Genomic DNA, 24,132 nt, shown 5'->3' with positions numbered 1-24,132 from the left:
ATAGGAGGGACACTTTCCATTTTCTTCTTTAGTCCTTGCACAGACATCTTTCTCTCTCATTTTGACTTTCCATTTTCTAGGAATCTGTTGTAAAACAAAGATTATTTGATCCTATGCTGTCCAACAAATGGATATTGTTTGACCAAACTTGTATGGACTTTTTGTCTGGAAAAAAGGGCGTTTTGGAAGGTAGAATTATTTAGGAAATTTAAATTTCATCATCTTTTATAATAATATTAAAAAATTTCCAATTCATATACCTGCAAACCAGTGAAGACGTGCTGCTCTTGGTCCAACGAAACCCAATTTTACACACAAAAAAATTATGATATGAATAATTATAAGAAGATATTCTCATTAATATGATTATAATTTATCCTATATATTATATCTAAAATATTCTATTATATTTTATTATATATTAACGTATGTCTTGTTATCAATATAAAAGAAATTCTCTTGTAATAATATCTGCGCTTATAAAAAAAAACTCAGACAGCAGGCAGAAAACAGGAACTAAATAAGTACGTTTTTTCAAAAACGTTTGGGTGTATATGTTAGAATTTGCTTTATAACAGAAAATTATGAAATATTCATATATAGACAATTTACAAAAATAGAAAAGCAGTGGACTCACTGTTGCATAGAACATACAAAAAAAAAAAAAAATCTTACTGTGGTTCTGTCTGTTTGGTCGTCATATAACATGAGGGTATTCTGTTTTGCCAAGAGATTCCCCATTTCCGCGTGTATTGTCAAATCAAATCTTCCTTTATAGACTCACTGTGGTATTGTTTTAGTGAGATGTGATGTTACTGAAAATCAAATCATTATTTCATTATTCATTTATTCCAAAAAAAAATCGTCATTTGGGATTATCATTCGTAGTCGCATCCTATGCTTTTTTTGCCATTAAATTAATTAAAGCTCGTTTTCGCTATTTTTTTTCAATGACAATAGCCAAAAAACATATGAATTTTGTGTATTTGGCAAATAAATACACAAATTTTTATTTTGGTAATAAAATACACCAACTTTTATATTTTTAACGCAAACCTCCACGAACAGTAACAACGTCAAAAAAAATAACGGAACCATCAGTACGTCATGTACAGTTGTATATAAATATAATATCATTTGTTTAATAAAACCATGTCATTTATTATGTTTAGTGAATTTATTATTAAACTTGTTTAGTGACTTTGTTTTTTGATATTCAAAACATAATATATATGATTAGCGAATTTATTATAAACCTTGTTTAGTGATTTTATTTTTTGATGTTCAAAACATAATATTTTGCATTTCAAGGGTTTCACTTTCCATATATATCATGGTTTGAACATAAAAAAATAAAATCACTAAACAAAGTTAATAATAAATTTATTAAAGATAATTAATGATATGGTTTTATTAAACAAATGATATGATATTTATATACAATTGTACATGAGTTTATAGTTTTATAGTTTCGTCATTTTTTTGACGGTTACTGTTTGTGGAGATTTACGCTAAAAATATAAAAGTTGGTATATTTTATTATCAAAATAAAAATTTGTGTATTTATTTGTCTTATGATTTACTTGACAATCGTAAAATCCAATCCCCTGCCATCCGGCACATCTCTTCAGACACATGATATATATTTGCCATCCGGCATCTATGTATGTTCTATAAAATCTAAGAAATTGAAATAAACAAAAAAAAATCGATAAATTCAAACTTAAATTTTACAGATACTTTTTTTCTTCAAAAACTAACCTTTTTCTAATTGTTAAAGTAACATAATAAAATTTAAACTACATTAAATACAAAGAGGGAAAAAAACTACAAAAGCTAGTTTACTAATGTTTTAAAAGATACACTATTTAACAATTTGTAGTAAAAACACTATGATAATTTATATTTCTAAAATTAAAATCACTATCTGTAACTATATATATATATATTTTGAGTGACCAAAAACATCTCTATAGGCATCATACAAGACACTAGGGCTGGACGTTTCGGTTCGGTTCTTCAGAATCAGACCGAACCGAACCGTTAAAACGGTATTTTTTCCGACCAGAAACCGCTGTTATTTTCCGAACGGTACCATTTTTAGAGAACCGAATTTTCCCGGAACCGAACCGAACTTTAAAAATCCCGAAAAACCGAATATTTTTAAAGAAAATCTATCATTTTTTTAATAAAATCCGTAACCGAACTGAACCGAATACAATAAAAAACCCGATTGATACCTATTTTTGTAAAACCGAAAGAACCGAACCGATCCATTCCGTCCCGAATCCGAACCGTTTTCCGAAATGACCACCCCTACAAGACACACAAACAGACATATATAATATATATTCCAAAATAATAATCTAAAAGGCTGCTAAAATAACTAAATAAGTAAAAATCAGCAGCCCAAAAGAAGACATACGCATGTCTCACATTTAATATAATGTTTTCACACAGCAACATTTTCTCCCATCAAAGTTTCAGCTTTTAATTTATTTACACAATGAGATTTTTTTTTTTACTAAACAGAGTATGAAGAAGGCCTAGCCTCCTCTTGAGTTAAAGTCACGTAGAGAAAGCCCTTCTTCAGCCGCAACATTTCCATCAATTGTAGCTTCTTCTCCTGCACAATTAAAAAACAAAAACCATGCAACTTGCTCAGTATGTTTTCTCACAAGTAATGACAACAAAAAGGAGGTATAAATCCAGTTCTCTCATATCCCGACAGGATCCATTTGGGCTCTCTATCATATATGACATGTTTTCCACAACACAGGGAACTGGAAAATCTTAGGTACTGAAGGATCATGAATGCTAAAAGCGCGAGGCATAAGTAGCAAATTGGTACAGCCAAACCTTAGTCCGGTTTCCGAGCACCCAGCAAGTTGCAAAAGTCACCACCATAATGCCTTATAATGGCAAAGAGGTGATTACACACGTCTTCCCGAGCAGAGCAGCCAGCCAGTACAACAACGAGGTTTAAGCCATCCAGTGATGTTCCTGATGTATGGGAATACAGTCTGAAAAGAGTATCAAACCCCGTAGTTACCGTTGTAGATGTCTCTTGAACTAGGCGTCTGAAGAGCTGGCCCTTAATAGTTACCATACAACTGGTTAAGACCCAGCCTTTCATTTCGGAGGAGATCTATCATGTCATGCCTGTTTCCACCCTGGATATCATTAGTCCACCCATAGTGATCATTTGGCGTTGGCGAGAGCAAGGTTTTAGAGGACTGTTGAAGAGAGAGTTGGGCAAATGGGGGTGTTAAACTACTTCCTTGAGATTGATCTGTTCGCCTTGATGACATCCCCAAAGAATCGCCGAGGGAGAGGTTACCATCACCCAGACTCGGGAATCTGAAGTTCTGATGTGAAGATAGAGGGTTCTGCATTAGCAGTTGTTGAAGCTTTGCCTCGTTTCCAAAAGTGCTTACATTTCCCGGAAAGTTTAGTCTCAAATCTAGGCTAGCATTCTGAAGGCCAGCTTGAAATCTACCTTGCCCAACTGCCAAAATGGCAGGATCCATAAGTTCAATATCCCCAACACCACAGATATTTTCAACTCGAGGCGACTGATATGAATTTCCTAATAATGATGCTCCGAAAAGACGGTTCCCTGCAAGTAAAACAACAACAACAGATTTTCAGGCTATCTGGAAATAGAGACACAAGGTGATAGTACTTCAGGGAAGTAAATAAAAAGGTAAACCACCTGCTAAATCACCAATCGTCTGCCCTATTCTCCCATTTGATGAGAAGCCTGGCGGAGGAGCTCGACTTGGAACTGAAAATCCAGGAGGTGCTGAAACCGGAGATTTTGAAAGAGCTACAAGACAGAATCATATCACATAGAAACTCAATGAACACACCTTCCAAAGTCAACAAAATGCGGGTAAGCATGCATTCAGGACACCACTATCCAGGGGGCAAGAACAACATTATACAGGAAAGAGCGATAAGTATTCTTACAATACAAAACATGTTCAGCAGAAGAACTAAAAAGATAATTCTGTATTGTCATAGAGAAAATGCGGACACATGGGCTGCAAACCATGGCATTCATGTCACATATGCTTAACCTGTTGTTAAATATTAGAAACATTGTTCTGATTAGGAATTAGCGATAAGTGGGAAACGTTGATATCCATATAAGTGAGGACATTCGTATGACATCCCCTTAAAAAGTAAGCAACAGCTTACTAGGAAGTATCAGGTTGGTAGGACAACTCGTTGTATGGAAACACATGGCTAAAGCAACAGTCCCAGGTGCATTTCACGATATAAGAAAAGGACGAAAAATTGATAATCAGTAGGAAAGCATACCAGATGAGGATACTGCAGTATTCCCAGTAACTGAATTGAATCCCTTCAGATAACCGGATGGGAGACCACAGTGCATTCCAAGCTTCTCTACACGAGGATCACACCTATCTGCAAAATCCTGGTATAAACCATTGCCATGCGACATCTTGTTGAAGAAGCTACACGACTCAAAAGATTGATCCTTGGACGCCTCTTGCCTTGCAAAAGAAAATCTCGATTGATTATTCTGAACTTTGCAGGAACTGGGAAGCTTAAGAGACTTAGCCTCTCCGTCGGTAGACCCCAATAGCTTCGCCAAGTTATGAGGTGAATTTAGGGATTCACCCAGGTCTAAGGACAATATATTTGCAATTACACTGTCATCTATTGCACTAGTAGAGTTTCTTTGTGATTCAAGGAACAGGTTTCCAATTCGCTTTGTCTCTCGTACGTTCTCGGGAAACCAAGTAGAATGCTCAAGGCTTCTGCCATTTACACAAGAGGTCCCAACAATTGGCTTATCAATATATCCATGTGAAATGTGTGACATATCACTTCCTCTACCGCCAAATGAGGGAACAAACCCACTGTCATTTGAACAAGACTGCATATGATTCGCAACATGTACTGAACTAGATGTATGGGCCACATTGGTTGGACAGCTATCAACCTCCAGATCCCTGAGTCGTCTGTTGAGCGATAATACACCATCCTCGATTCCAGGGTCTGCACCCATTACAAATGGAGACACCACATCAGCTCCTACATCCATTTCCGCTCTTGCCAATGTATCAGATCTACCAGAATTCTGCAACGGCAAAACTTCCCTCTTTTCCTCGGTACAATGCTCTTGGGACAATTCCACACGAGGTGACTTTAGGGAAGCATTGTTATAAATAAGACAGCTATCAGATCTTGTTAGCCCATTATGGTCATCCACAACACCCTTGTCTGCAGTCACGGATGCAACCTGGATTGTTACGTTCTGTATTCTTCCGTTAACTTTTTCATTTCCATCTGAAGGCAAAGGTCTACAAGTCGAAAAAGCATGTTCCAAAGATTCTATACAATTTGATGGCTCAGTAACAACTCTACTATCATCCACAGTTGCAGATACTAACGCTCCTTTATTACTGCTCTGGGTTCTATCAAGTAAGCAACGCTTTTCAAGCAACCCAGTTCGAACATCCAAAAGGGCTCCCTGTTTTGAAGGGATAGATAACTCCTGTTTAGCATTTCCATGTGAAATCCGATTCTCCTCTAGAGCTGGCTTCTTTAACACATCACTATGAGATGTGGTCATCTGAGTTGTGTTTGCAACCGCAGATAAAACACCAGGTTTCCCTTTTAAGGGCTTGCTTAAACAGCCAGAATTTGGTACTGGAGGCTGGCTTGAGGAACGCATTCCCCTGAAAAATGAATGTGCATATTTCAGACCAAGCAACCTAGCAAACGTACCAAAGGCTACATAAGAAAACAGCATACCATGAGGCTCCAGCAGGAAGAGTAACAGACTTGCCAGAGCTGCCGTTTGGAGGAGAACTTTTAAGAACACTTTGTGTGCTCTGCCAAGACAAAAAAGAAAGAAAATAAATGAATGGGATCACATTCTTATCAATAAGGTAAAAAGCAACACAATCCAGTGGTACTTGGAGAATAGAACAATAGGAAAGAACCTCAAGCTGGGTATAACTTGCGCTTGAAACATCTTTTGGGTTTGTCTTAGCAATATAATTATTATCGCAATAATCATCCACTGGTGGAGGTAACATACTCCCTGCTCGGCGCTGCAAATTATTTGTCACACCAGTAATCTGTTGGACTTTACTCCTTTTAAAACACCAAATGTGTTAGTTGATCACGACAGAAGTACAAAAGACTGAGCAGAAGAAAAGAGCGGATGCAGAATCAAATCCTTACTACTGTGAAGACACATAAAAGTTCGGTGAGTCCTTATTTGTGAACAAATGAATTGTGCATACTAAGACAGCTGTAAGACACTTTAATAACAACTATTCTACAATACATTTCGCTCACAAAATTTCAGATTTGACACACAAAAGCATCGAACAGAACCCTACTATCAGCATTACAGGGAAATAAAATGCCGGCGAGGTGCCCTTGAATCATGAAGCAAAGAGGTTTTGGGGGACATTTTTATCGATTTACCTCATGTAAGCTGATATGATCTCATCTTTTGTGAAACTGTCCTCTTGTGGACCAATCTCATGCAAATAAAGGCAATCTGGATTGGTGCAAGGCTGGACAGCCAAAAAAAATATCCATAATCCCTATTAAATGCTTTTCTGATTTTGAAAAATTATTTTATGCACCCAGAAGGAATCTGATAAGCAGAAGCAAGAACAAATCTGCATACCGCATTTCTCAGCCATGCATGACAGTACTTAGTTGTTCCAAAACACGCCCTAAAGATTAAAAAAAACGTCAGAAGTTGAATAAAATCACAATAAAACAGATATTCAAGAAAAGGACACACCACATACTTCAAAGATCTCCCATCCAAAACAAATCCATGTACAGACTGGATACATCGAATTGCGTCCTCTTCTTTGGAGTAAGTAATATATCTGAGCAATTAATTTTGCAGAAGACAAGGAAAAAGGTAAAGGTTAACACAATGAAATGTGGAAAAAGCATAGCAAGTCAAAATAGACCAAAATAGAATTAACTACATAATTTCACAAAAAGTAGCACATCAGCATCCAGATAACATTGAAGGAATAAATTAAGTATCCAGATACATACACACTGCAAGTATTGTTGGGAAATTGTTGGACAACCCCAGCTGCAGTTCGAGACATTGATACCTTTAGCACTTTCCCATATTGACCAAAGTATTCTGTATGCTGGAGAAGCTGCAAAATTCCATATTAATACCATCAAATTTGCTTAACAAGAAATGAGAAAGTACTTTTGAGAGTGCACATATGGTCGGGTGGCAGAGTTACATCTTCATCTGCTAGATCAAGAGGCAAGCCCACTATGTAAACCAGATTTTTTTGAATCACTCTCACACTGCTGAGTTGTTTCCTTCCCTCAGAAGGTTTAGGCTTAGCCTTCTGTGACTTTTTCCGCTCCATGTTAACTTCAGCAACCAATCTGGTACCATCAAGAAGAGAATAAATAGAGAGCAAATGTAAGAACATTTTACAGAAAATAAAGATTCATAGTCAGCTTTAAACCCACCTCTCGCATTTAACTGCCATGCCTACAACCTTTTCTTTGTCATAAGGGGTTCGACATGCAGGACATCGACCCTCTGTCTCATCTTTCTCGGCAATCTCTATGATATGATGCCAACACCAAACACATATCTGCATCAAGCACAGATGTTGTAAAAAAGGTAACATAAGGTGAATCATCCAGGTACAAGCCCTAAATGTAGCTTATGCATGGGTGCACTTCACATCAAATACAAGATGCTTAGCCAGACAACGTGCTCTTAAAACCAATCTTTCTCCAAATTACAGAGTGATAGTCAAGATGGAAAAACACATAATACTTTGATACAACCAAAGAAAGAAGCATGTCATGATGTCTCATGCAGCTTTGGAGTAAACTATACAACTAATTATTCATAGAATTGAAGATATTTCTCACAGCATGCGCGCATAACTATAAAACATATAGCATCAACAGGAACTCAAATTCGTAAGACTGCTTTGTTTGGAATTTCAAAGAATGAGAAACAAAGAAGATAACATCTGATCACAGCGGCCAAGGAGCTAAGACAGCCAACAGTGTAGTCTCAAACTTAGAAGATGTTTTTTCAACAATTACCCAACGCATACGGCAACAAACACAAAACATAGGGCGAAAGTAGCCTTCAACCTGATAGCCACATTTGCAAGGCTTCAGATGCTGATCAGTCAAGTCCATCTCCTCATCACAAAGAGGACAAGACCTTTCTCCTTCATCACTCATGGTTGCCTAGATAAGGAAATACAACACATCAGTATGAGCAAATTCCAAAAAGTTCAAAGAATTGCAGAAGATACTTCGATAAGACTAGAGCATTGAATGATAAAATGACTAAAGCACTGTCAAGAGAGGAAATTTAACCAAAAGCCAAGGGAAAGAGTGTCAAGCCAAAACCAAATGCAAAGAAAAGGCTTGCTGAAACCAAGGGCAAGAAGAAACTTGACCATAAACCAAAGAACAAAATTGTAAGGCAACACCAAAGCAAAGTCTTTTCCACTCTCAAACCCAACGTGGATGCATCATTTGTTTAAAAGGTTTAATTTCAATTGCTAACTCATCTCACTCCAAATTCACTATACAATACACTGTGACCTAAGTCATAATCCACCACCTACTGATATAATACACTGTGATGCAAACTCTAAATGGTTGGCAAAAAAAAAACGAATTCGATCGAAGTTCAGATAACCCCCCCCCCCATGAAAGATTATCAAAGATTTTTTTTAAAAGAAAAAAAGAAAAAAAAAGGTGCCCATACCATACGTGAAAGCCCACAAAAAAGAATCCTATAAGACTATAAGTTAAAAGCCAGACACAATCGGCTATCGAGAATCGGACCAAAACGTCATGTCTTTGAAATCCAACTTGGAAAACTAAGACCGACAATCGATTTGGGGATTCTCTCCTCTCCTCCCAGTTCGACGATTAAGAACCCTAATATCCCCACATTAGGGTTCGAGAAACAGACTCCAAAGGCAAACACATAGATATATAGATAGAGATAGAGATGAAGGACACAAACAGTTTCGAAGAGATTAAGGTTCGATGAAATGAGATTCGCAGAAACAGCAGACGAAGATCTTCGGGAGACAAAACTGGCCGGATTGATGTTTCTTTTGCTGGTTTTTTTTTTCTCTTTAAATATTTTTCCCTCTTTAAAAAATTATGGAGTTCCATAATACTCCTCGATTCTCGACGTATTTACGGGATATGCCACTATAGTCTAACTCTCTCGTAACGGACACTCGATTCCCGTATTCGAGTGACACGTGTCAACTATCTCTGGTACGTGAGACTTTGGAATCGGTCCTCTCGGGTTAATTTAGAAGCAGGTGTGGGTCGAACCGGTTTTAATTGAACCGGGTTTTTCTCGAAGACCTTATACTTTTGGTTATTAATTAATTTTCATGTTTATTGTCTTGGTGAAATGAGTTGTCTTTCTCGGATTAGAAGGGCAAGTTCATGAATTTGGTAAAATGTTATATTCTTGCTTGTATACAATTTTGAGTTGACGGCTTTTTTTTAATTGGGATTTTAAATATAATATAATATAATAGGAATTAGGTATAAGAGTTTTTTTATTTGAAAATTCAATAAAATAGTATAATTTTAAAATCAATCTTAACTAATTTTTTCATAATATAATTTTAAAAATATTATTTTACTATCGTGTTAGAATGTATATTTTAATTTAACAGATTTATTAGATCATTATTAATATATTTAAAATATTGGTGTTAAATAGTTTAAAGTATTTAGATATCTACTTTTAACCTTTAAAGAATTATCTATAATACATAGTCTATCTTATATTATTAGCTTTGTTTTTTTACATTGAAACCAATAATCTATCAATAAAATAAATTGTCATCATTTCCATTTGAAATAGTATTTATCTTTTGAACGAATCTATTATATTATCATTGAAATATAATTACTTTCGTGTTTGTCAGTATTTGTTTGATAGGATATGATTTCATTTTTTTATTAGGATTTTTTTACTAATATTACTTCTTCTTTTTTTGTTTTGGTAAACTTGAATTCGATAAATGTATTTTCTTTACAGTTATGCTTTGGTGCATATACCATTGAAAACGATGACAATATAATCGGCACATATATTTTAAATAAATAATGAGGACTTCTAGTTCTACTAAATATTATTTGAAAAAAATAAGTTTTCTGAAAAGATATATTCGACGAAACTTACCTCTTCTCTTTCGCCGTTTGATCTCATCTCGTCTAAAAAGGACAAAAATATTTGCAGAATATAATAAATTAATAATGAATATAGTAATAATTTTTCGAAAAGACATCCTTAATAATTTTTTTTAAAAATAATTATTTAAAATTTAAATAATTTTATTTAAAAAAAAATATATATTTAATATTTCGATCATATTACACGTTATAAAATGTGTAATTAAAAATATAAAAAATTTATTTTTATATTTAATTTACTTTAAGTCAACTTAAATGTATTTGTACTAATAAATTATTATAATTATATATTTTTTAAGCTGGTTATGGTTTAAATAGATGGATTAATTATTTTTTTGGATTTACAATACAACATTTGTTTAGATTTTTGTATATTGATAATTTTAAATAAGTTTTTAAGCAATTTTTTTATAAATTTCTAAAAAATTATCAAACTTGAAAAAAAGTGTTTTATATAAAAAAGATATATTCTTTTAGATATTTTAAAAATTCATAATTTTTTAGATTAAAATAAATATTCAAATAGATAATTTTTTTTCCTTTTCTTAATTGTTTAGGTGTTATTATAAAATATAAGATATAGTTATCACATTTAGGTATATGCCTTTATAAGATTATTTACTCTTATCACCTTCCATATTTCATAACTATTTATTCACTGATTTAATGTATTAGTAATATAATATTAGGAAACAAATATTTTGTTTTGATAAATAAATTAAAAAAAACCAACGCCATTCAGATCATGATAAAATTATAACGAAACGGGGTTTATTTAGAAAAAGAACATATAAATGCACGCGTATCCTAAGTGGCGAAAAGTTCTATTCCCACACGTGGCGTGTTTCAATTGGCTACTATACATCATACAACGTTAAAGAATTCAAAAATGTGCCACGTCACCACACCACAAGCTTAATGGAATATTCTATGCCTGAACGCGTTCACACGTGCATACGATACACACCCTTTTTTAGACACACCCGAAGTAACGAAAACGCCACTAAAAAAGGCACGTCCGTTATATCTTCCGAGGCTATTTTCGTAATTCGTTAAAAGTCAAAATTCAAAAAAAAACTTTTGATATTTCTACCACACGAACCGTTGATTTCCCGATCGGGAGAAAAATCAAAACCGTTGATCTAATCAAGAATACTGACCGCACGATCTAACTCATCGAACGGCCTGTATAAATATACTGGGAACCTAGAGGCTAGAGCCGATCTATATCTGAAGTCCTGTTTTATTGTTCGATCTCGTGTTCGGCTCGTGGAAACCACTCGCTCTACTCATTGTCTCGTTTCGTGGTCTCTCTTAAGGTTGTCTTCGATCTCCTGCCTTGTCTTCGTTTCCTCTGTCGATTGTTACGGCATTCTCTGTAGTTTTGATCTCTGTGAAATCGTTTGGGTGATCTGTTTGTGTGTTTGGATTCTGGTTCATTGGTTTCGGCGTCGTTTATACGATACGATCTCTGTTTCCTGTTTTGTTTTTCACCTGTTTGATCAATCATTTGTGATTTATTTTCTCGATATCTTTTTGGGTGCATGTTTTTTTTTATGCAAAAATGTGGAAATGTGTCGTTGTTCCGCTGATTTCGTGGCGGTGGGCTTGAACATGTATTGTCGTCATATCGTGTAGCTTCTGACTGCAGATGGTTCCGTTCACGATCTGTGTGCGTTCTTTCTTTCTTGTTCTGTCCGACAGAAAACTTGTTTTCGTCGCAAGTTCCTGTCTCTCTGTGTATTTGGGAGAAACGATGATTTATTTTGGTTTATTGCTCGTCGTACTCTTACGGAACTTTGCCACAATCTGTCGTGTAGATTTAGATTCTCAGTTTGAAGCCCCCTAAGACAGATCTTAAATCCTTTTTCTTATCTTTTATCTGTTTGGGGGAATGATGATATGTCTGCCTCAGTGTTGAGTAGCTTTCTCTCTTGGTTTAAGCGATTTGACCGTAGTTTGTATATTGCCATGGTTTGCCTGTGGGATTCATGGATTTTTTTTTGTTCTCCCATTGCAAAGATGGCGAAGAACTACCCAGTTGTGAGCGAGGACTACAAGCAGGCGGTTGAGAAATGCAAGAGAAAGCTCAGAGGCTTGATCGCTGAGAAGGGTTGTGCTCCTTTAATGCTCCGTCTCGCGTAAGTGACCAGTTTAATGCTCCGGCTTCTTTCTGAGTTCGTGTCAGATTGTCGGATTGGGGGTTGTGTTCTTGTAGGTGGCACTCCGCTGGAACATTCGATTGCGGCTCAAAGACAGGGGGTCCCTTCGGTACCATGAGGTTCTCTGCCGAGCAAGCTCATGGTGCCAACAACGGTATCGTCATTGCCCTTAGGTTGTTGGATCCCATCAAGGAGCAGTTCCCTACCATCTCTCATGCCGATTTTCATCAGGTAAACCCTTGTCAAAGAGTTGTTTCGTTTGTTCTCAACTCTTGCATTGTGATGACTATGTACTTTTGTTTGTGGCTCATGATGTCTCAGCTTGCTGGTGTTGTCGCTGTTGAGGTTACGGGCGGTCCTGAAGTACCATTCCACCCTGGCAGAGAGGTTAGTCATGGCTTCTGCTTGTTCCATTTGAGATGTTCTGTCCTCCAAGTTGTTTGTGTTGTTCTCTGCTTGTTATAATGTAAGGCCTTGTCTTGGTCTCAGGACAAGCCCGAGCCACCTCCTGAGGGTCGTCTTCCGGACGCAACCAAGGGATGTGACCACTTGAGGGATGTCTTTGTCAAGCAGATGGGTCTGTCAGACAAGGACATTGTTGCACTTTCCGGTGGCCACACCCTGGTCTGTTTCCTTCTTAACTCTCCCAACTGTGTGGAAGTTGTCCGGTTTCTGATGTGTTTGGTTTCATGCAGGGAAGGTGCCACAAGGACAGGTCTGGGTTCGAGGGTCCATGGACTGCTAACCCTCTCATCTTCGACAACTCCTACTTCAAGTAAAGTTCTGTCCTCCTTTTTTGAAACCAGGATCAAGTTTCGAACATTTTCCAGTGGATGAAACTGTCGTTTGTCTCAGGGAACTTGTGAGTGGAGAGAAGGAAGGGCTTCTTCAGCTTCCCTCGGACAAGGCTCTTCTGTCCGACACCGTCTTCCGTCCTCTCGTCGAGAAATATGCTGCCGTAAGCTTTCTCGCGTTCTCTTATATTTCGATACTGTCACTCAACATTTATACATTGGAGCCCATAAATACTGTTGTTGTTGTTGTCCAATGTGTCTTTGTGTGATTCAGGACGAGGACGCATTCTTTGGTGATTACGCAGAGGCACACTTGAAGCTCTCTGAGCTCGGGTATTCGCCCTCTCTCTCTCTCCTCTGTTTCTTACGCAGAGGCACATTAGGATCTAGGTTTTGATGTTTTGTTGATTTGCATGCAGGTTCGCCGACGCTTGAAGAGGATCTATCGCTGTCCTTTCTCTCTCCTTCCGGATTTTTCAGCCGTTTACTTTGTTATCAACAGGCATTGCTTCGACTCCCTGATGAATAAAAACGTCTTCTCATTGGTTAAAGCTCTCCCTCTCGCCTTTTCAAAAAGACTGAGCGATCAAACGTAGTTAGTTAGAGTGCTACCCACCATTCGCCTTCCCGGCTGATGCGCCGCGTGACGTTGTAAAAACAAAAATATTTCCCAAAATGCTATTTTACGCAAGAAAAATGACCCTGTTGATGATGTTATTGTTTAGACAGTGGCTGGTGACACAGGGCTTCCCAATGTCTTTGAACTGCATTTTCCTTTTAATTTACTCGGATGTATTAATTTCTTTTCAGTCGACCACTGAAGAGAGTCAGTGGCTGCAATATAACCATGGCTCCAAACAGTTGGAGAAAGAAATATATATATACTAAGTATGGTTATCCATCAAATAGTAGAGTTCTCAGTGACAAGCTTCTTACAAGGAACCCAAATTGTAAAAAAAAATTTATATATAAAGAAAAAAGGAAACAGTATGTAGTGTTCCAAAATCAATAATAGAGAGGGGTTGTGTGTGTATAGGAAAGTTACCCCATCTGTTCGTTCTGCATCTGGAAACTAGTAACAAAAGGCCAAGCATGTACTATAATATTCAATATATTTTGGTCAAAAAGCCGTTTTTTCTTTGCTATGGCTCTAAAAAAATGGAGGCAAAGGGGGTGTGGGTGTGTCTGTGTACCTTTGCTATATGATGATGAAGCCTATTGGGCATTTGGTAAAAGAGGATTTTACTCGTCGTCGTTGTTGTCGGAGATTAACGCGAAGGAGAATGGTCTGAACTTGTAGCCGTCGCCGCTGTAAAACTTGTTCATGAATTCCACCCAGTGAAGACGCAGTGCGTGGAGGAATGCGCTTAGGGTTTCCATCATTAGGAGTATGAAGGCCGTGGCGAATGCAAAAACCGCTAGCCCTATTAGCCTGATGAATACGTTATCGTATCTGCATAAATCGGTAGTAGCGCACCCGTTACGGAATCAGAAAAATTCGACCTAAACCCTCCAACGATTTATTACCAGACAAGATTGATTCTGTTTCCGGACGAAATGGATGTAAGATATAGTAGTATCAATGGAAGAGAAATAAGCACGTGGTAAATAAATAACTTAAACTTACCCCCAGGCAAGAAGAAGAACTTTCTCGTAGAAGACAGTTGACAATTCCGAATGTGCCAAACTGCAAAACCAACAAGGGATAGAATCAACACAGGGAACTTAGTTGGTCAGTAAAGGAGCAGAAAGAGAATCGGTGGGTGTTACCTAAGAGCCCAAAGCCGAAGGTAAGAGGCTGTGTTAGAAACTGAACCTAGAACAAACTCTATGGAGTGAATCAATTGATGTACAAAAATCTCGCTGAAGTTAAACTCTTCATGATGATGGTCCCTTGCAGGGTCTGATTCTACATCGAGATCCGCCTCAGAAGTTCCGAGTAATCCATAAGAACGACCTTGAAATCTCTGGAAAATTTCCATCGGTTATCAACCCAGTGGGAGGAGACCGTGAATCATGAGAATGAAAATGAGAACAGGCCCAGCAAATTCCTAAACCGCGGTTACCTCCATGTACATATTTCTCAGGGCAAACGGTTTCGGAAAAAGCATCCACGGGACTGCAATTAATGCCAAAATCAACAACACGATCTGCGGAATTGTATCGGGAGAGTGTCAAGAAGGATAAGGGCAAAGCAGAAGCAGTAGAAGCAGTGGGTATAAGAGAGGAAACCATGCCTGAAGTGGACGCTGGCCCCAGAACAACTGATTCTCACCGAGATCATCAGTGGGGCTCAAAAACATGTAGATCATCACATGATACAAGTCCGCTTGAGAACCAGTGCACCACTTGACGATGATAAGCAACGAAAGATACCCGAAAAGGCCATTAAGGAATATCATCTGCGGCACAAACTGATACCTGAAAATGCGCCACAAAGGTGGGAGAGCTACTATTTATTGTCTTGTGTATTTCCTTTGGAAGGAACACTGAAAATATTCAGTTGGAGGACATGCCACAATCTGTGAGAAAGGCCACAAACCTTATGTCCAGTGAGCTGCCAAAGAAGCGTGCATTGAAGAAACTTAATATAATTCCCAGATTCATCTGGGAAATACCCAGCAGAATAGACATCTTCATCTTCAAAGAGTTTAGGAAAGGCAGTTCCGACCGACTCCCACGCCAACTAGGATCTACCCCAAAAGGGTATGTGTTGTGGTACTTGACCAAACCAACCGTATGAGCGTCGCTGGTAAGAAAAACAAGGTGAATATTTATAGCAACTCAAAATGATAAGACCGTGCACTTGTCAAATCGAAACATCAAAGCCTAAAATAATACAGACCTACAGGTTGTATCTCTACACTTGTAAGCAGAACCACCGAAGATGTGAAAAGGAACTGAGAAGAATTCATTGTAGATAAGCCCACAATAAATCGAAAATAGCGCCATCAGAAGGAGTACATAACGGCCTCCAAAGAGCATTTCCATAAAGCTACCGAGTTTCTGGTAAAGACAAGACAAACACCATATCATAGGTAGAAGAATCGTAGGAGGCTGATGAAGTGAGTTTTCTTTCCTCGATTATCATTACAACACAAGTGAGAACATATGGTTAAAGTAGATGTCCACTTAAGTAGAATTCATTACCAATACTATTTACAACTAAAAATCACTAATCCTCTAAACTGGGAAAAGAGGTTCAACTTGGCTAATAAGATACACGCAGGCATTTACTACAGTTTGCGAATTCAAAAATGACACATTGAAAGCACATGAAGCTGCATAATAAATACGGAAGCAGCTCACTTAAAAACCATAAGGTAAAAAATCAATACAAGCACTGCAATTTTCAGGATTTTTAGATCAATCCTGGAGAAACAAATCATGGTAACAATCGATATGCTCACTGCTTTCTAGTCGAAGTGTTGGCAAACATACCTGCGTGCTTAGCTTTCTTTCACGAGCTAGAAGGTACAGAGCTCCTAACAACAAGCATATTCCATGACCCCAATCCCCAAACATTACAGCAAAAAGAAAGGGATACGTTATAACTGAATAAACTGCAGGATTTGCCTCTTGATATCTTGCAACACTGCGCCACAAGCATCGTTCAAGGAGATGTGAGACGAGATTGCAGAATAAATTGACAATGGTGATGAGAAAGATAAATAACTTCACCAAATCTTGCAAAAATTACAGTCAATCTACCAAAAAGAGAAGTACAGAAAAGTTCAACTCTGGCAAACAGGAGCTGACTATTTCATAATAATGGATGTTCACCGGTGAAAACACTGGACCATGCATCTGCAGTAACAGGATGAGATTTTTCTTTCATGGAACATGCCAATAGTATTCAAGGGTTGAACTTACCCATAAGCATCAATAATCTCCTGAAACGCATTTGTAAACTTGTTTGTTCTGAAATAAGTAGGAGGCGATTCGGCCGCTTGCATCACATGAAATATTACGCCCACCTGTGAATTGATGTCGAAAGTGGCACGTTGTAGGACCTCCTGAATCTGATTGTTTAATTGTAAGATGGATTGCATTAGCAAAGATATTATAAAGCACCAAATTGCACAAACGAAAAAAGTATAATGAAAAAGAATATGGTAGCATACTTGGGTTTTAGCAAATGTTGGGCACCAGCCTTCTCCAACAAGACATTTCTTGGTTACATCAAAATTTAGCATATTTAATGTATCGTAGACAGCTTTTTCTCTCCGTACCTAGCAATAATAAACATCTCAATCACGAATGCTCATAAGTATCTTCCCGACGAGAAAACATAAGAAAAGAGAAGATGTGAAGCTATTTCTTACCATGCTCATCCATTTAGTCAAATGGTACCCTACAGAAGTAAGGGCATTGTTACGATGGCGTGTTCCAGCATCCAAAGTGGCTTCCAGATCAGAAAGCCGGGACAAAACCTATAAACCAGAAACCTTGGTATTTCAGGAAAAACATAATCACAGCACAAGTGCAAATCAAAGTACGTTAAAATCTATTTCAAGCACACTAGGAAAAACCAATATACAAATCTTTAGATAAAGGAGAAATTTTGGCGTGATCAACTTACTTCCCTTGTAAGCTGCCTCTGCTTTGTCGTATCCTCTGGCACAGGATAGCAATTTGCACCAAATGCTTCACATATTTTTAATATTTTTGTCCTTGCCTGCTCCCCAGAAAAGAATACTACAAATACAATTTTCTCCACCTGCAAGAGTTCGACTGGTCAGTAAAATATGCATCTCAGACATCATTATAGTCTGTTCTCGTGTCTCAATAGCTTGAAGGTTGCATCCAAGCTCAAACCATTTGCAACTGAATAGCATCATTTTTCTTGTTATTGGTAGATTATGTAATAAAAATGACTGAGACACATCTTCCAAGTTCAAGAAAAAAGAATATATGGGAAAAACATAAATAAGAGTATGAGAAAATTAAAATAACCATTTGTGTTGTTGCAGGATCCATGATCTCCTCGTCAGCAGGAGCTTGGTTGAAAAGCATATTGCCTCTTGTTGCACGAAACAGCATCCTCTCAAACCTAAGAACTTTTTCTTTGCTAATGATTCCACTAATAAAACTCAGTCCTGATTGATTCGAAGGTCGAGATCTCATTTCCTGTAAATCAATAATTCATCTCTCAGTGAAGCACAGTTATGAGCTTTCAACAAGGATAAGCAGTAGGCAGAATCTCAAGAGCAAGCACCTGATCAAGTAGAGAGGCATTATCAACATAACCATTATTTGAGAAAGTATGCTCGTGTAATTCTGTTTCCTCTCCAACGACACGGGCATTACTTGAGACAAGGAAACTGCCAGCCTGAATCGTGTAATAGCAATATATGAGAAAGATATCCATAAAAAGCCAGCCAAATGCACAGGGTCTTTGCAAAGAAATGAAGATAGAGCCTGATAAAGGAATGGAGTGAGAATCCAATGAACATTATTACATGGACGGGGCTAGCAATGATATATGTTAAACATTTTATCAGTTAGTTAGTTGCCTAGATACAACAGTAGAACCATGACTGTTGTATTCAAATAACCAGGAGACGTTCCGGCAGCTTCAAGGAGACAACCAAAGAAAACTAATCCTAGCTCTAGCTACACTGAGAAAAGGTCAACAGGATATGGTTCTAAGTGTGTGATTTGAGCTCCAAAAGAGAGAATAATACAGGTAAACCTACCTTTTGGAGGACTATCTTGAACTCTAGCAGTTCATTATGTGTCTGCCATAGCTTTTCACTGTTAGAGTTCATTTCCAGTAGCTCATGTTCATGGTCAGCAAGTCGTCTCTGGAAAAGAAATAAATAGAAGATACAAAAGAAAATCCTGAGGAAATAGCATATCGCATTCCCCGATAATAGAAGCACAAACCAGCATGCTGTTACAGGAAAATAGAATTTAAAACTTTTCAGCATATACAAAAATATGGAAAATTGAAAACCAACCTCCAGATCCTTGAGTTCAATGTCTGGTTCCAGTTCATGGCCTGGTAAACATCTTAGACCAGCCTTATCAATTTGATCTTTGAAAAAACGCAGCTTCCTCGACATCTCCCCACATCGTTTTACCTGTTAAAAGCCCTCAAGCATTCACATTAGGAAAAAAAAAATTGGGGGCCTGAAATTTTCGCTACATCCTGCCTGATATGGTAGACAAAAGTAGAAATCAAGATTTAATCATCATCATCATTCTAGTCAAAGTTTTATTCCAAGAGACACATTTTAGCACGGAAAATTAAGTGAGCAAACACTATAGCACCCACAACATACTTATTCTCTACAAGTTTAAGGTACCATCAGCTCCTAAAAATTCGGGCTAAACCTAGAAAGCAAAACCAATTACTTAGTTCGGCATCAATGATGAGTAATATAGAATAGAAACAAAAAATGAACTAAACTATGAAATGAAACCCCAAAAATCGGCGAAATATTAAGAAGGAAGCATCCAGACATAACAAAATCAAAATTTTGTAACAAGGGCGATACTCCAATGGAGATAATACTTTACGAGGAAATCCCCTAAACCAGATTTTGACATACAAAAGTTTGTTATATTTTTTCTAACTCCATCTACAATTACAGCAATCCTTACCAAGCTACATTCTCTGACACATCAAAATAACATAAGAGGCCTGCAACAACTAATCCTGTCTTAGCATCCAAATTCCATATTCTAGAACTCTAATGCGATCGAATTAGAGGGTAAAATGTGTTCATACCTGATTAGCAAATGTCCGTTGGAAGGGACTTTTATCGGCATTAAGCTGCCAAAGAAACGAAGATAGAGAATGTCAGCCTTTTTAGACATCCAATCCAACAACATACTGCGAATAATAAGCCCGAGTCAAAATGTGATAACTGAGTATCTCATTACGCTTCAAATGAAGCAACTTCCACTAAAGATACTTTTAACAAAATCCAATTTGAACGTTTGAACGTCAAGGGAGATCTAATAATTGCTAAAGCCAAGACGAAATCAGAAAACGCCGATCAAATTCAAGAACAAAAGAAGAGAAGATCCCGCAATTCAGACGTTCTTCTAACTCTAAATCGTCACTAGCAAGTCCACCCAGCGTCGAAGTGACGCAGCACCCGGGATCGAACACAGATACTACCCACTACGCAGCTTTCTTCGGACAAGTCAAATTTCGTCTCGTCAATTACTCAACATCCAGAAAGAAAATTAAGAACATGGAAAGCTACGAATTTGAAAAATTGGAAAAGAGGAGGAGCCGGATCTGAGTCACACTGACGTCGCGGAACTGCAAGAGGCCGAGTTCGCCGAGATAGGACACAGAACGGTGAGCAGCCTCGACGGGGATGATGAGCTGGACGAGAGTCATCTTCTCCGACCGCATCAGATCCATGGACGGCAAGTTGTCCAGGAACTCCTCCATCTCTTCTCAGCCTTATTTTCTCACTCACTTTCCCGGGAAACAAACAACAGTAATGGAAAATTAAAGAGAGATCTCCGATCAGATCTGAATCTTTACGTCGAAGACATTAGACGCAGTGTCCAGTTTTCTTTCCTATCGGCAAACTGCCATCGAAAATGAGCATTTGGCATCTCCTTCAGAAGGAAGGAAGCGTCATTTTCCTCGTTTCACACTTTGGAAAAAAATATAATTCCAACATGAACAGTTTTTCCACCGTTGAAAACAAAATAAAACGTCGTGTTGTTCCTATAATCCTGAAGTGAAAGACTTGACGTTTTCATCTCTACGCTCTGTGACCGGGTACCAAACTGCTCGCCGTTTTATTTGTTAAGCAGTGGAATGCGTGCAGTTTAATCTCACTCGGGGTTCTACTCTTTATCGGTTTTGAGTTTGGAGGAGCCACTTGCAAATTACAATCAGCAGTCATTGTGGTTTTATTTCGAACAAAAAAAAAACAACCTCACGTATTTCGTATTTCGACAGCTAACTGTCATTTCGGATTTCGGTTTCGATTATAGAAAAAATATAACCATTCGGTTTTTATATAAACTTCGGTTCGATTTGGTTCGATTATTTTTCGGTTTAGTGTAGGTAAAAAGCTTATTTTTTTCAGAGAAATTGTCCGGTGTGTTTTTTGGTTATTTTTTTGTTCGGTTCAGTTCGATTTGGATTTTTTCGAGTTTAAAGAAATCATAACCGTTTAATTTGAATGTCGGATTCGGTTCGGATACGGTTATGTCTTATTCGATTCGTTTCGACTCGATTATTCGATTCGGTTCGACTCGATTATTCGATTAATAACCGAAATGCACACCAACCAACCATGTATAATCGAGCCTCGTTAAAGGGGATTACATTTAAAAAAAAAAAAAAAAGAAGAGCAAATGAATGAAATGAGACTGTATAAACTCCTTTTCTTTTCTTTCCCTTTTTTTTGGGAAAAGTAAATGGAACTTATGCGGTTATCTGGAATTAGCAGAGACTAGGGTCCGGTTTCTTCTGTTTGTTCTCGGGAAATCAAAAACTCGTGGCGAATACCAATTACCTGAAAACTCAACAAACTGTTCAGCGCATCTCTATCTACAAGTCCTTCAATGATTCCTCTATGTTATGCCTACGATCACGCACGCTACACAGCAAACAGAATTCGGTGAAACAGAGAATAAAATGCTCGAAGCGAAGAAATCACAGCAATGGAGACTGGGAATATCGAATTCGTACTCGGAAGCAGAGGCGACTCTCTGGAAAATTCGTCGTAAGGTGTATCTTCCAAAACGCTCCGCACCTCGAGATCCCCAAGCGAATTATCTCCGCCATTGTCATTGTTTTCCCGAACTATAGCCGACACCGATTCGAACAACATCGATCAGTCTCCGATCGATCCCAGACCGATTTCCGGAGATTCCGTTGGGAAGCTGAGTCACCGGCAATCGAACTGCATGCACCGCCATTGATATGCAACGAAAAAGAATACAAAGAGAGCTGGAAAAAAAAAACGAACGGCGCGCGTCAAGGGATCAGGCTTGAACCATCATATGATGGGCCTTTATATAACTAAATATTTGATCATGCAGTTAAAGGCCCATATTTATTTAACCTAACGGCCCAGAGTTATTCATATATAATTCGGGCACACTTTGTAATACGACGTCGTAAAGATGGTGATGATTAGGTTATGTGCATGCACGGCGTTGCCCACGTAACCAAACAGGCCCAAACCTATGATGCGAAAAACAATAAGCTTGTAACCAAACAGCGGGTGAAGATAACGTCACGTTATCCTTGATAACGGCTCGTTTGTTGTTCTACACTTGGGCTGACGCCCGCGTCGCTCCTATATCCGCCGTTTCTTCTTTCTTGTCCTTATTCCCCGACAAGGACGAAACCGAAACCGTTACCAAACTCTCACGAAACAAATACTTTTAAGCATTTTAAAAATAAAAATAAAAACATATACACGCATTATTTTATTTTTTTACGACATGACATGAACACTTGCTATATATACCAAATGAATAGAATAATGGAATCGTAGAATTTAGAATGAATTTGGAGTTGGATCCAAAATGTTGTTATAACAAATAAAATTTGGCAGAATTTTAGAATATTACGATTTTAATAGTGGAATTAATTAATTATGGCGCAAAGGAATTTTGATGCAGGGGTTGGTCACGTGGAGCCCTTTTTCAACACATGGGTGTTGTGGTTTGAATTGAATCCCAAAGTACACTGTTTTTTCCGAAATAATATCGCCATAATGATTTGTCCAGTAGACTTTAGTTTTTTTTTATCTTAAGTGATTTGATTAACTTAAAGGTCGATCGTGTGATGTGCAGCAACGACGTTCACATTCTTAATTTCCACTATGATGGCCAAATAAAAGATTTCTTTTTTTTTGTAATTTTTTTTTCCGCAATTTGTATTTTAAAAAAAACATTAATCGGTATATATATATATATATTCACGGAAAATAATACTCCCTCCGTCTAATTTTACAAGACATTTTGACATCTGCACAAATATTAAGGAAATAAATATTATGCCTAAAATACCCTTATTTAATCAGAATTAATTTTATCTAACTACCGTCAAAATACACTTTTCAAAACTAAAATCTTTTTCATTTTCAATTGAATCAACGAAGATCAATAATTATTAGGGTAGAAAAATAGAAAACCGTGTAAATAATTGTTACCTACATATGGCTATATTAATATTAATAAAGGATAATAGTGGAAAAAAGTATATAAAAATACATGGAAAACAACAAAACGTCAATTATTTTAAACCAAAAAATTTAACCTTAAATGACATGTAAACTTAAACAGAGGAGTATTTAATTGAGATTAATTAGGCACCAAGTCACGGGTAATAACCGCAATAATTAATTTGACTAAAAAGAATGTAGGTTGTCAATGATTCTTTGCTTGTAGAGGAGGAGAACGTTCACAACAAATAGACTACACTAAGCAAAGAGACACACGGGCCCCATGCAAATCTCTATATATCTAAATGTTTCTACCATCATACAAAAAAGTTAAAAATAATTTGGTAAATTTCATCAATAGAAATCAATATGTTTCTCTCCATTTTCTAGATAGGATGTATTGAGTGTAAAGCTTACGAGCATTTTTATTTTTTTAACTTAATATTATATAATATATTTTTTATTATTATTTATAGAAGATTATCTAAATATTAACTAATAACGATTTTAGCGAAATAATGCTTATATTTCGGGATATAAAGAATTTAAAACCAAATAAAAATAACAACATCTATATGAATTATACGGGTAAAACTTATTTATTGAGGTGAGAAAAATAATAGTGAAAATATGACTGCCTCCGTCGTGAGATGTGAGGGCAAGTTGGGGATTACTTTCCTCATAAATCCTGAACAAAATATTCGGGTGTCGGGACAATGAATGAATGAATAAATAAATAAATTAAGATGGGACACGTGGCAGATCCAA

The 24,132-nt window shown here is 37.2% G+C and overlaps 3 protein-coding genes across 4 annotated transcripts; 1 reads left to right on the top strand and 2 right to left on the bottom strand.

The window, feature by feature from the left end:
* Nucleotides 1-2,411: 2,411 nt before the first annotated feature.
* Nucleotides 2,412-9,140, bottom strand: LOC104800619. Of its 2 annotated transcripts, XR_002023692.1 has the most exons (14): nucleotides 9,050-9,140; nucleotides 8,158-8,256; nucleotides 7,513-7,640; nucleotides 7,275-7,425; nucleotides 7,072-7,181; nucleotides 6,810-6,893; nucleotides 6,683-6,731; nucleotides 6,475-6,566; nucleotides 5,982-6,135; nucleotides 5,791-5,870; nucleotides 4,327-5,714; nucleotides 3,716-3,829; nucleotides 2,860-3,619; nucleotides 2,412-2,626 (listed from the first exon to the last, which is right to left on the bottom strand). XR_002023692.1 is itself a non-coding variant. In XM_019201050.1 (13 exons), exons 2-13 carry the CDS (start codon nucleotides 8,248-8,250, stop codon nucleotides 3,096-3,098), a joined length of 2,967 nt encoding a protein of 988 aa, XP_019056595.1. In that variant the 5' UTR covers nucleotides 8,251-8,256; nucleotides 9,050-9,140; the 3' UTR covers nucleotides 2,859-3,095. The 2 variants fall into 2 exon arrangements, 1 of the variants encoding a protein (XP_019056595.1); XM_019201050.1 differs by lacking the exon at nucleotides 2,412-2,626 and having other exon boundaries at nucleotides 2,859-3,619.
* A 2,320-nt stretch (nucleotides 9,141-11,460) lies between these two features.
* On the top strand, nucleotides 11,461-13,958 carry LOC104800618 (L-ascorbate peroxidase 1, cytosolic-like). Its single transcript, XM_010523478.1, has 9 exons — nucleotides 11,461-11,567; nucleotides 12,271-12,389; nucleotides 12,467-12,641; nucleotides 12,732-12,797; nucleotides 12,900-13,034; nucleotides 13,106-13,185; nucleotides 13,266-13,368; nucleotides 13,479-13,537; nucleotides 13,624-13,958. Exons 2-9 carry the CDS (start codon nucleotides 12,271-12,273, stop codon nucleotides 13,637-13,639), a joined length of 753 nt encoding a protein of 250 aa, XP_010521780.1. The 5' UTR covers nucleotides 11,461-11,567; the 3' UTR covers nucleotides 13,640-13,958.
* A 126-nt stretch (nucleotides 13,959-14,084) lies between these two features.
* LOC104800617 (V-type proton ATPase subunit a1) lies at nucleotides 14,085-20,824 on the bottom strand. The gene is made up of 18 exons (XM_010523477.1): nucleotides 20,475-20,824; nucleotides 19,941-19,985; nucleotides 19,168-19,290; nucleotides 18,904-19,011; nucleotides 18,423-18,536; nucleotides 18,161-18,334; nucleotides 17,787-17,924; nucleotides 17,530-17,637; nucleotides 17,329-17,436; nucleotides 17,078-17,226; nucleotides 16,646-16,799; nucleotides 16,050-16,210; nucleotides 15,747-15,953; nucleotides 15,442-15,625; nucleotides 15,271-15,354; nucleotides 14,975-15,171; nucleotides 14,832-14,891; nucleotides 14,085-14,657 (listed from the first exon to the last, which is right to left on the bottom strand). The coding sequence occupies exons 1-18, from the start codon at nucleotides 20,616-20,618 to the stop codon at nucleotides 14,447-14,449; spliced, it is 2,469 nt and encodes an 822-aa protein (XP_010521779.1). The 5' UTR covers nucleotides 20,619-20,824; the 3' UTR covers nucleotides 14,085-14,446.
* Between the last annotated feature and the right edge of the window lie 3,308 nt (nucleotides 20,825-24,132).

The sequence above is a fragment of the Tarenaya hassleriana genome, unplaced genomic scaffold (genome assembly GCF_000463585.1).
Source record: "Tarenaya hassleriana unplaced genomic scaffold, ASM46358v1 Cleome7, whole genome shotgun sequence".
Classification (NCBI taxonomy): domain Eukaryota; kingdom Viridiplantae; phylum Streptophyta; class Magnoliopsida; order Brassicales; family Cleomaceae; genus Tarenaya; species Tarenaya hassleriana.
The sequence above is the reverse complement of the archived record's forward strand: the minus strand, read 5'-3'. Positions and strand labels throughout refer to the sequence as shown.

Excerpts from the sequence above, each read along its gene's own strand:
- LOC104800617 (XM_010523477.1), bottom strand. The coding sequence starts at position 20,618 with ATGGAGGAGTTCCTGGACAACTTGCCGTCCATGGATCTGATGCGGTCG. Across the intron at positions 15,954-16,049 it reads TGTAGAGATACAACCTGTAG|CGACGCTCATACGGTTGGTT; the intron begins GTCTGTATTATT and ends TTTTCTTACCAG. Across the intron at positions 14,658-14,831 it reads GTTCTTCTTCTTGCCTGGGG|ATACGATAACGTATTCATCA; the intron begins GTAAGTTTAAGT and ends CGATTTATGCAG.
- LOC104800619 (XM_019201050.1), bottom strand. The coding sequence starts at position 8,250 with ATGAGTGATGAAGGAGAAAGGTCTTGTCCTCTTTGTGATGAGGAGATG. Across the intron at positions 7,182-7,274 it reads TTGATCTAGCAGATGAAGAT|CTTCTCCAGCATACAGAATA; the intron begins GTAACTCTGCCA and ends GGAATTTTGCAG. Across the intron at positions 5,715-5,790 it reads CTTCCTGCTGGAGCCTCATG|GGGAATGCGTTCCTCAAGCC; the intron begins GTATGCTGTTTT and ends TTCATTTTTCAG.
- LOC104800618 (XM_010523478.1), top strand. The coding sequence starts at position 12,271 with ATGGCGAAGAACTACCCAGTTGTGAGCGAGGACTACAAGCAGGCGGTT. Across the intron at positions 12,642-12,731 it reads CTCATGCCGATTTTCATCAG|CTTGCTGGTGTTGTCGCTGT; the intron begins GTAAACCCTTGT and ends ATGATGTCTCAG. Across the intron at positions 13,369-13,478 it reads TCGTCGAGAAATATGCTGCC|GACGAGGACGCATTCTTTGG; the intron begins GTAAGCTTTCTC and ends TGTGTGATTCAG.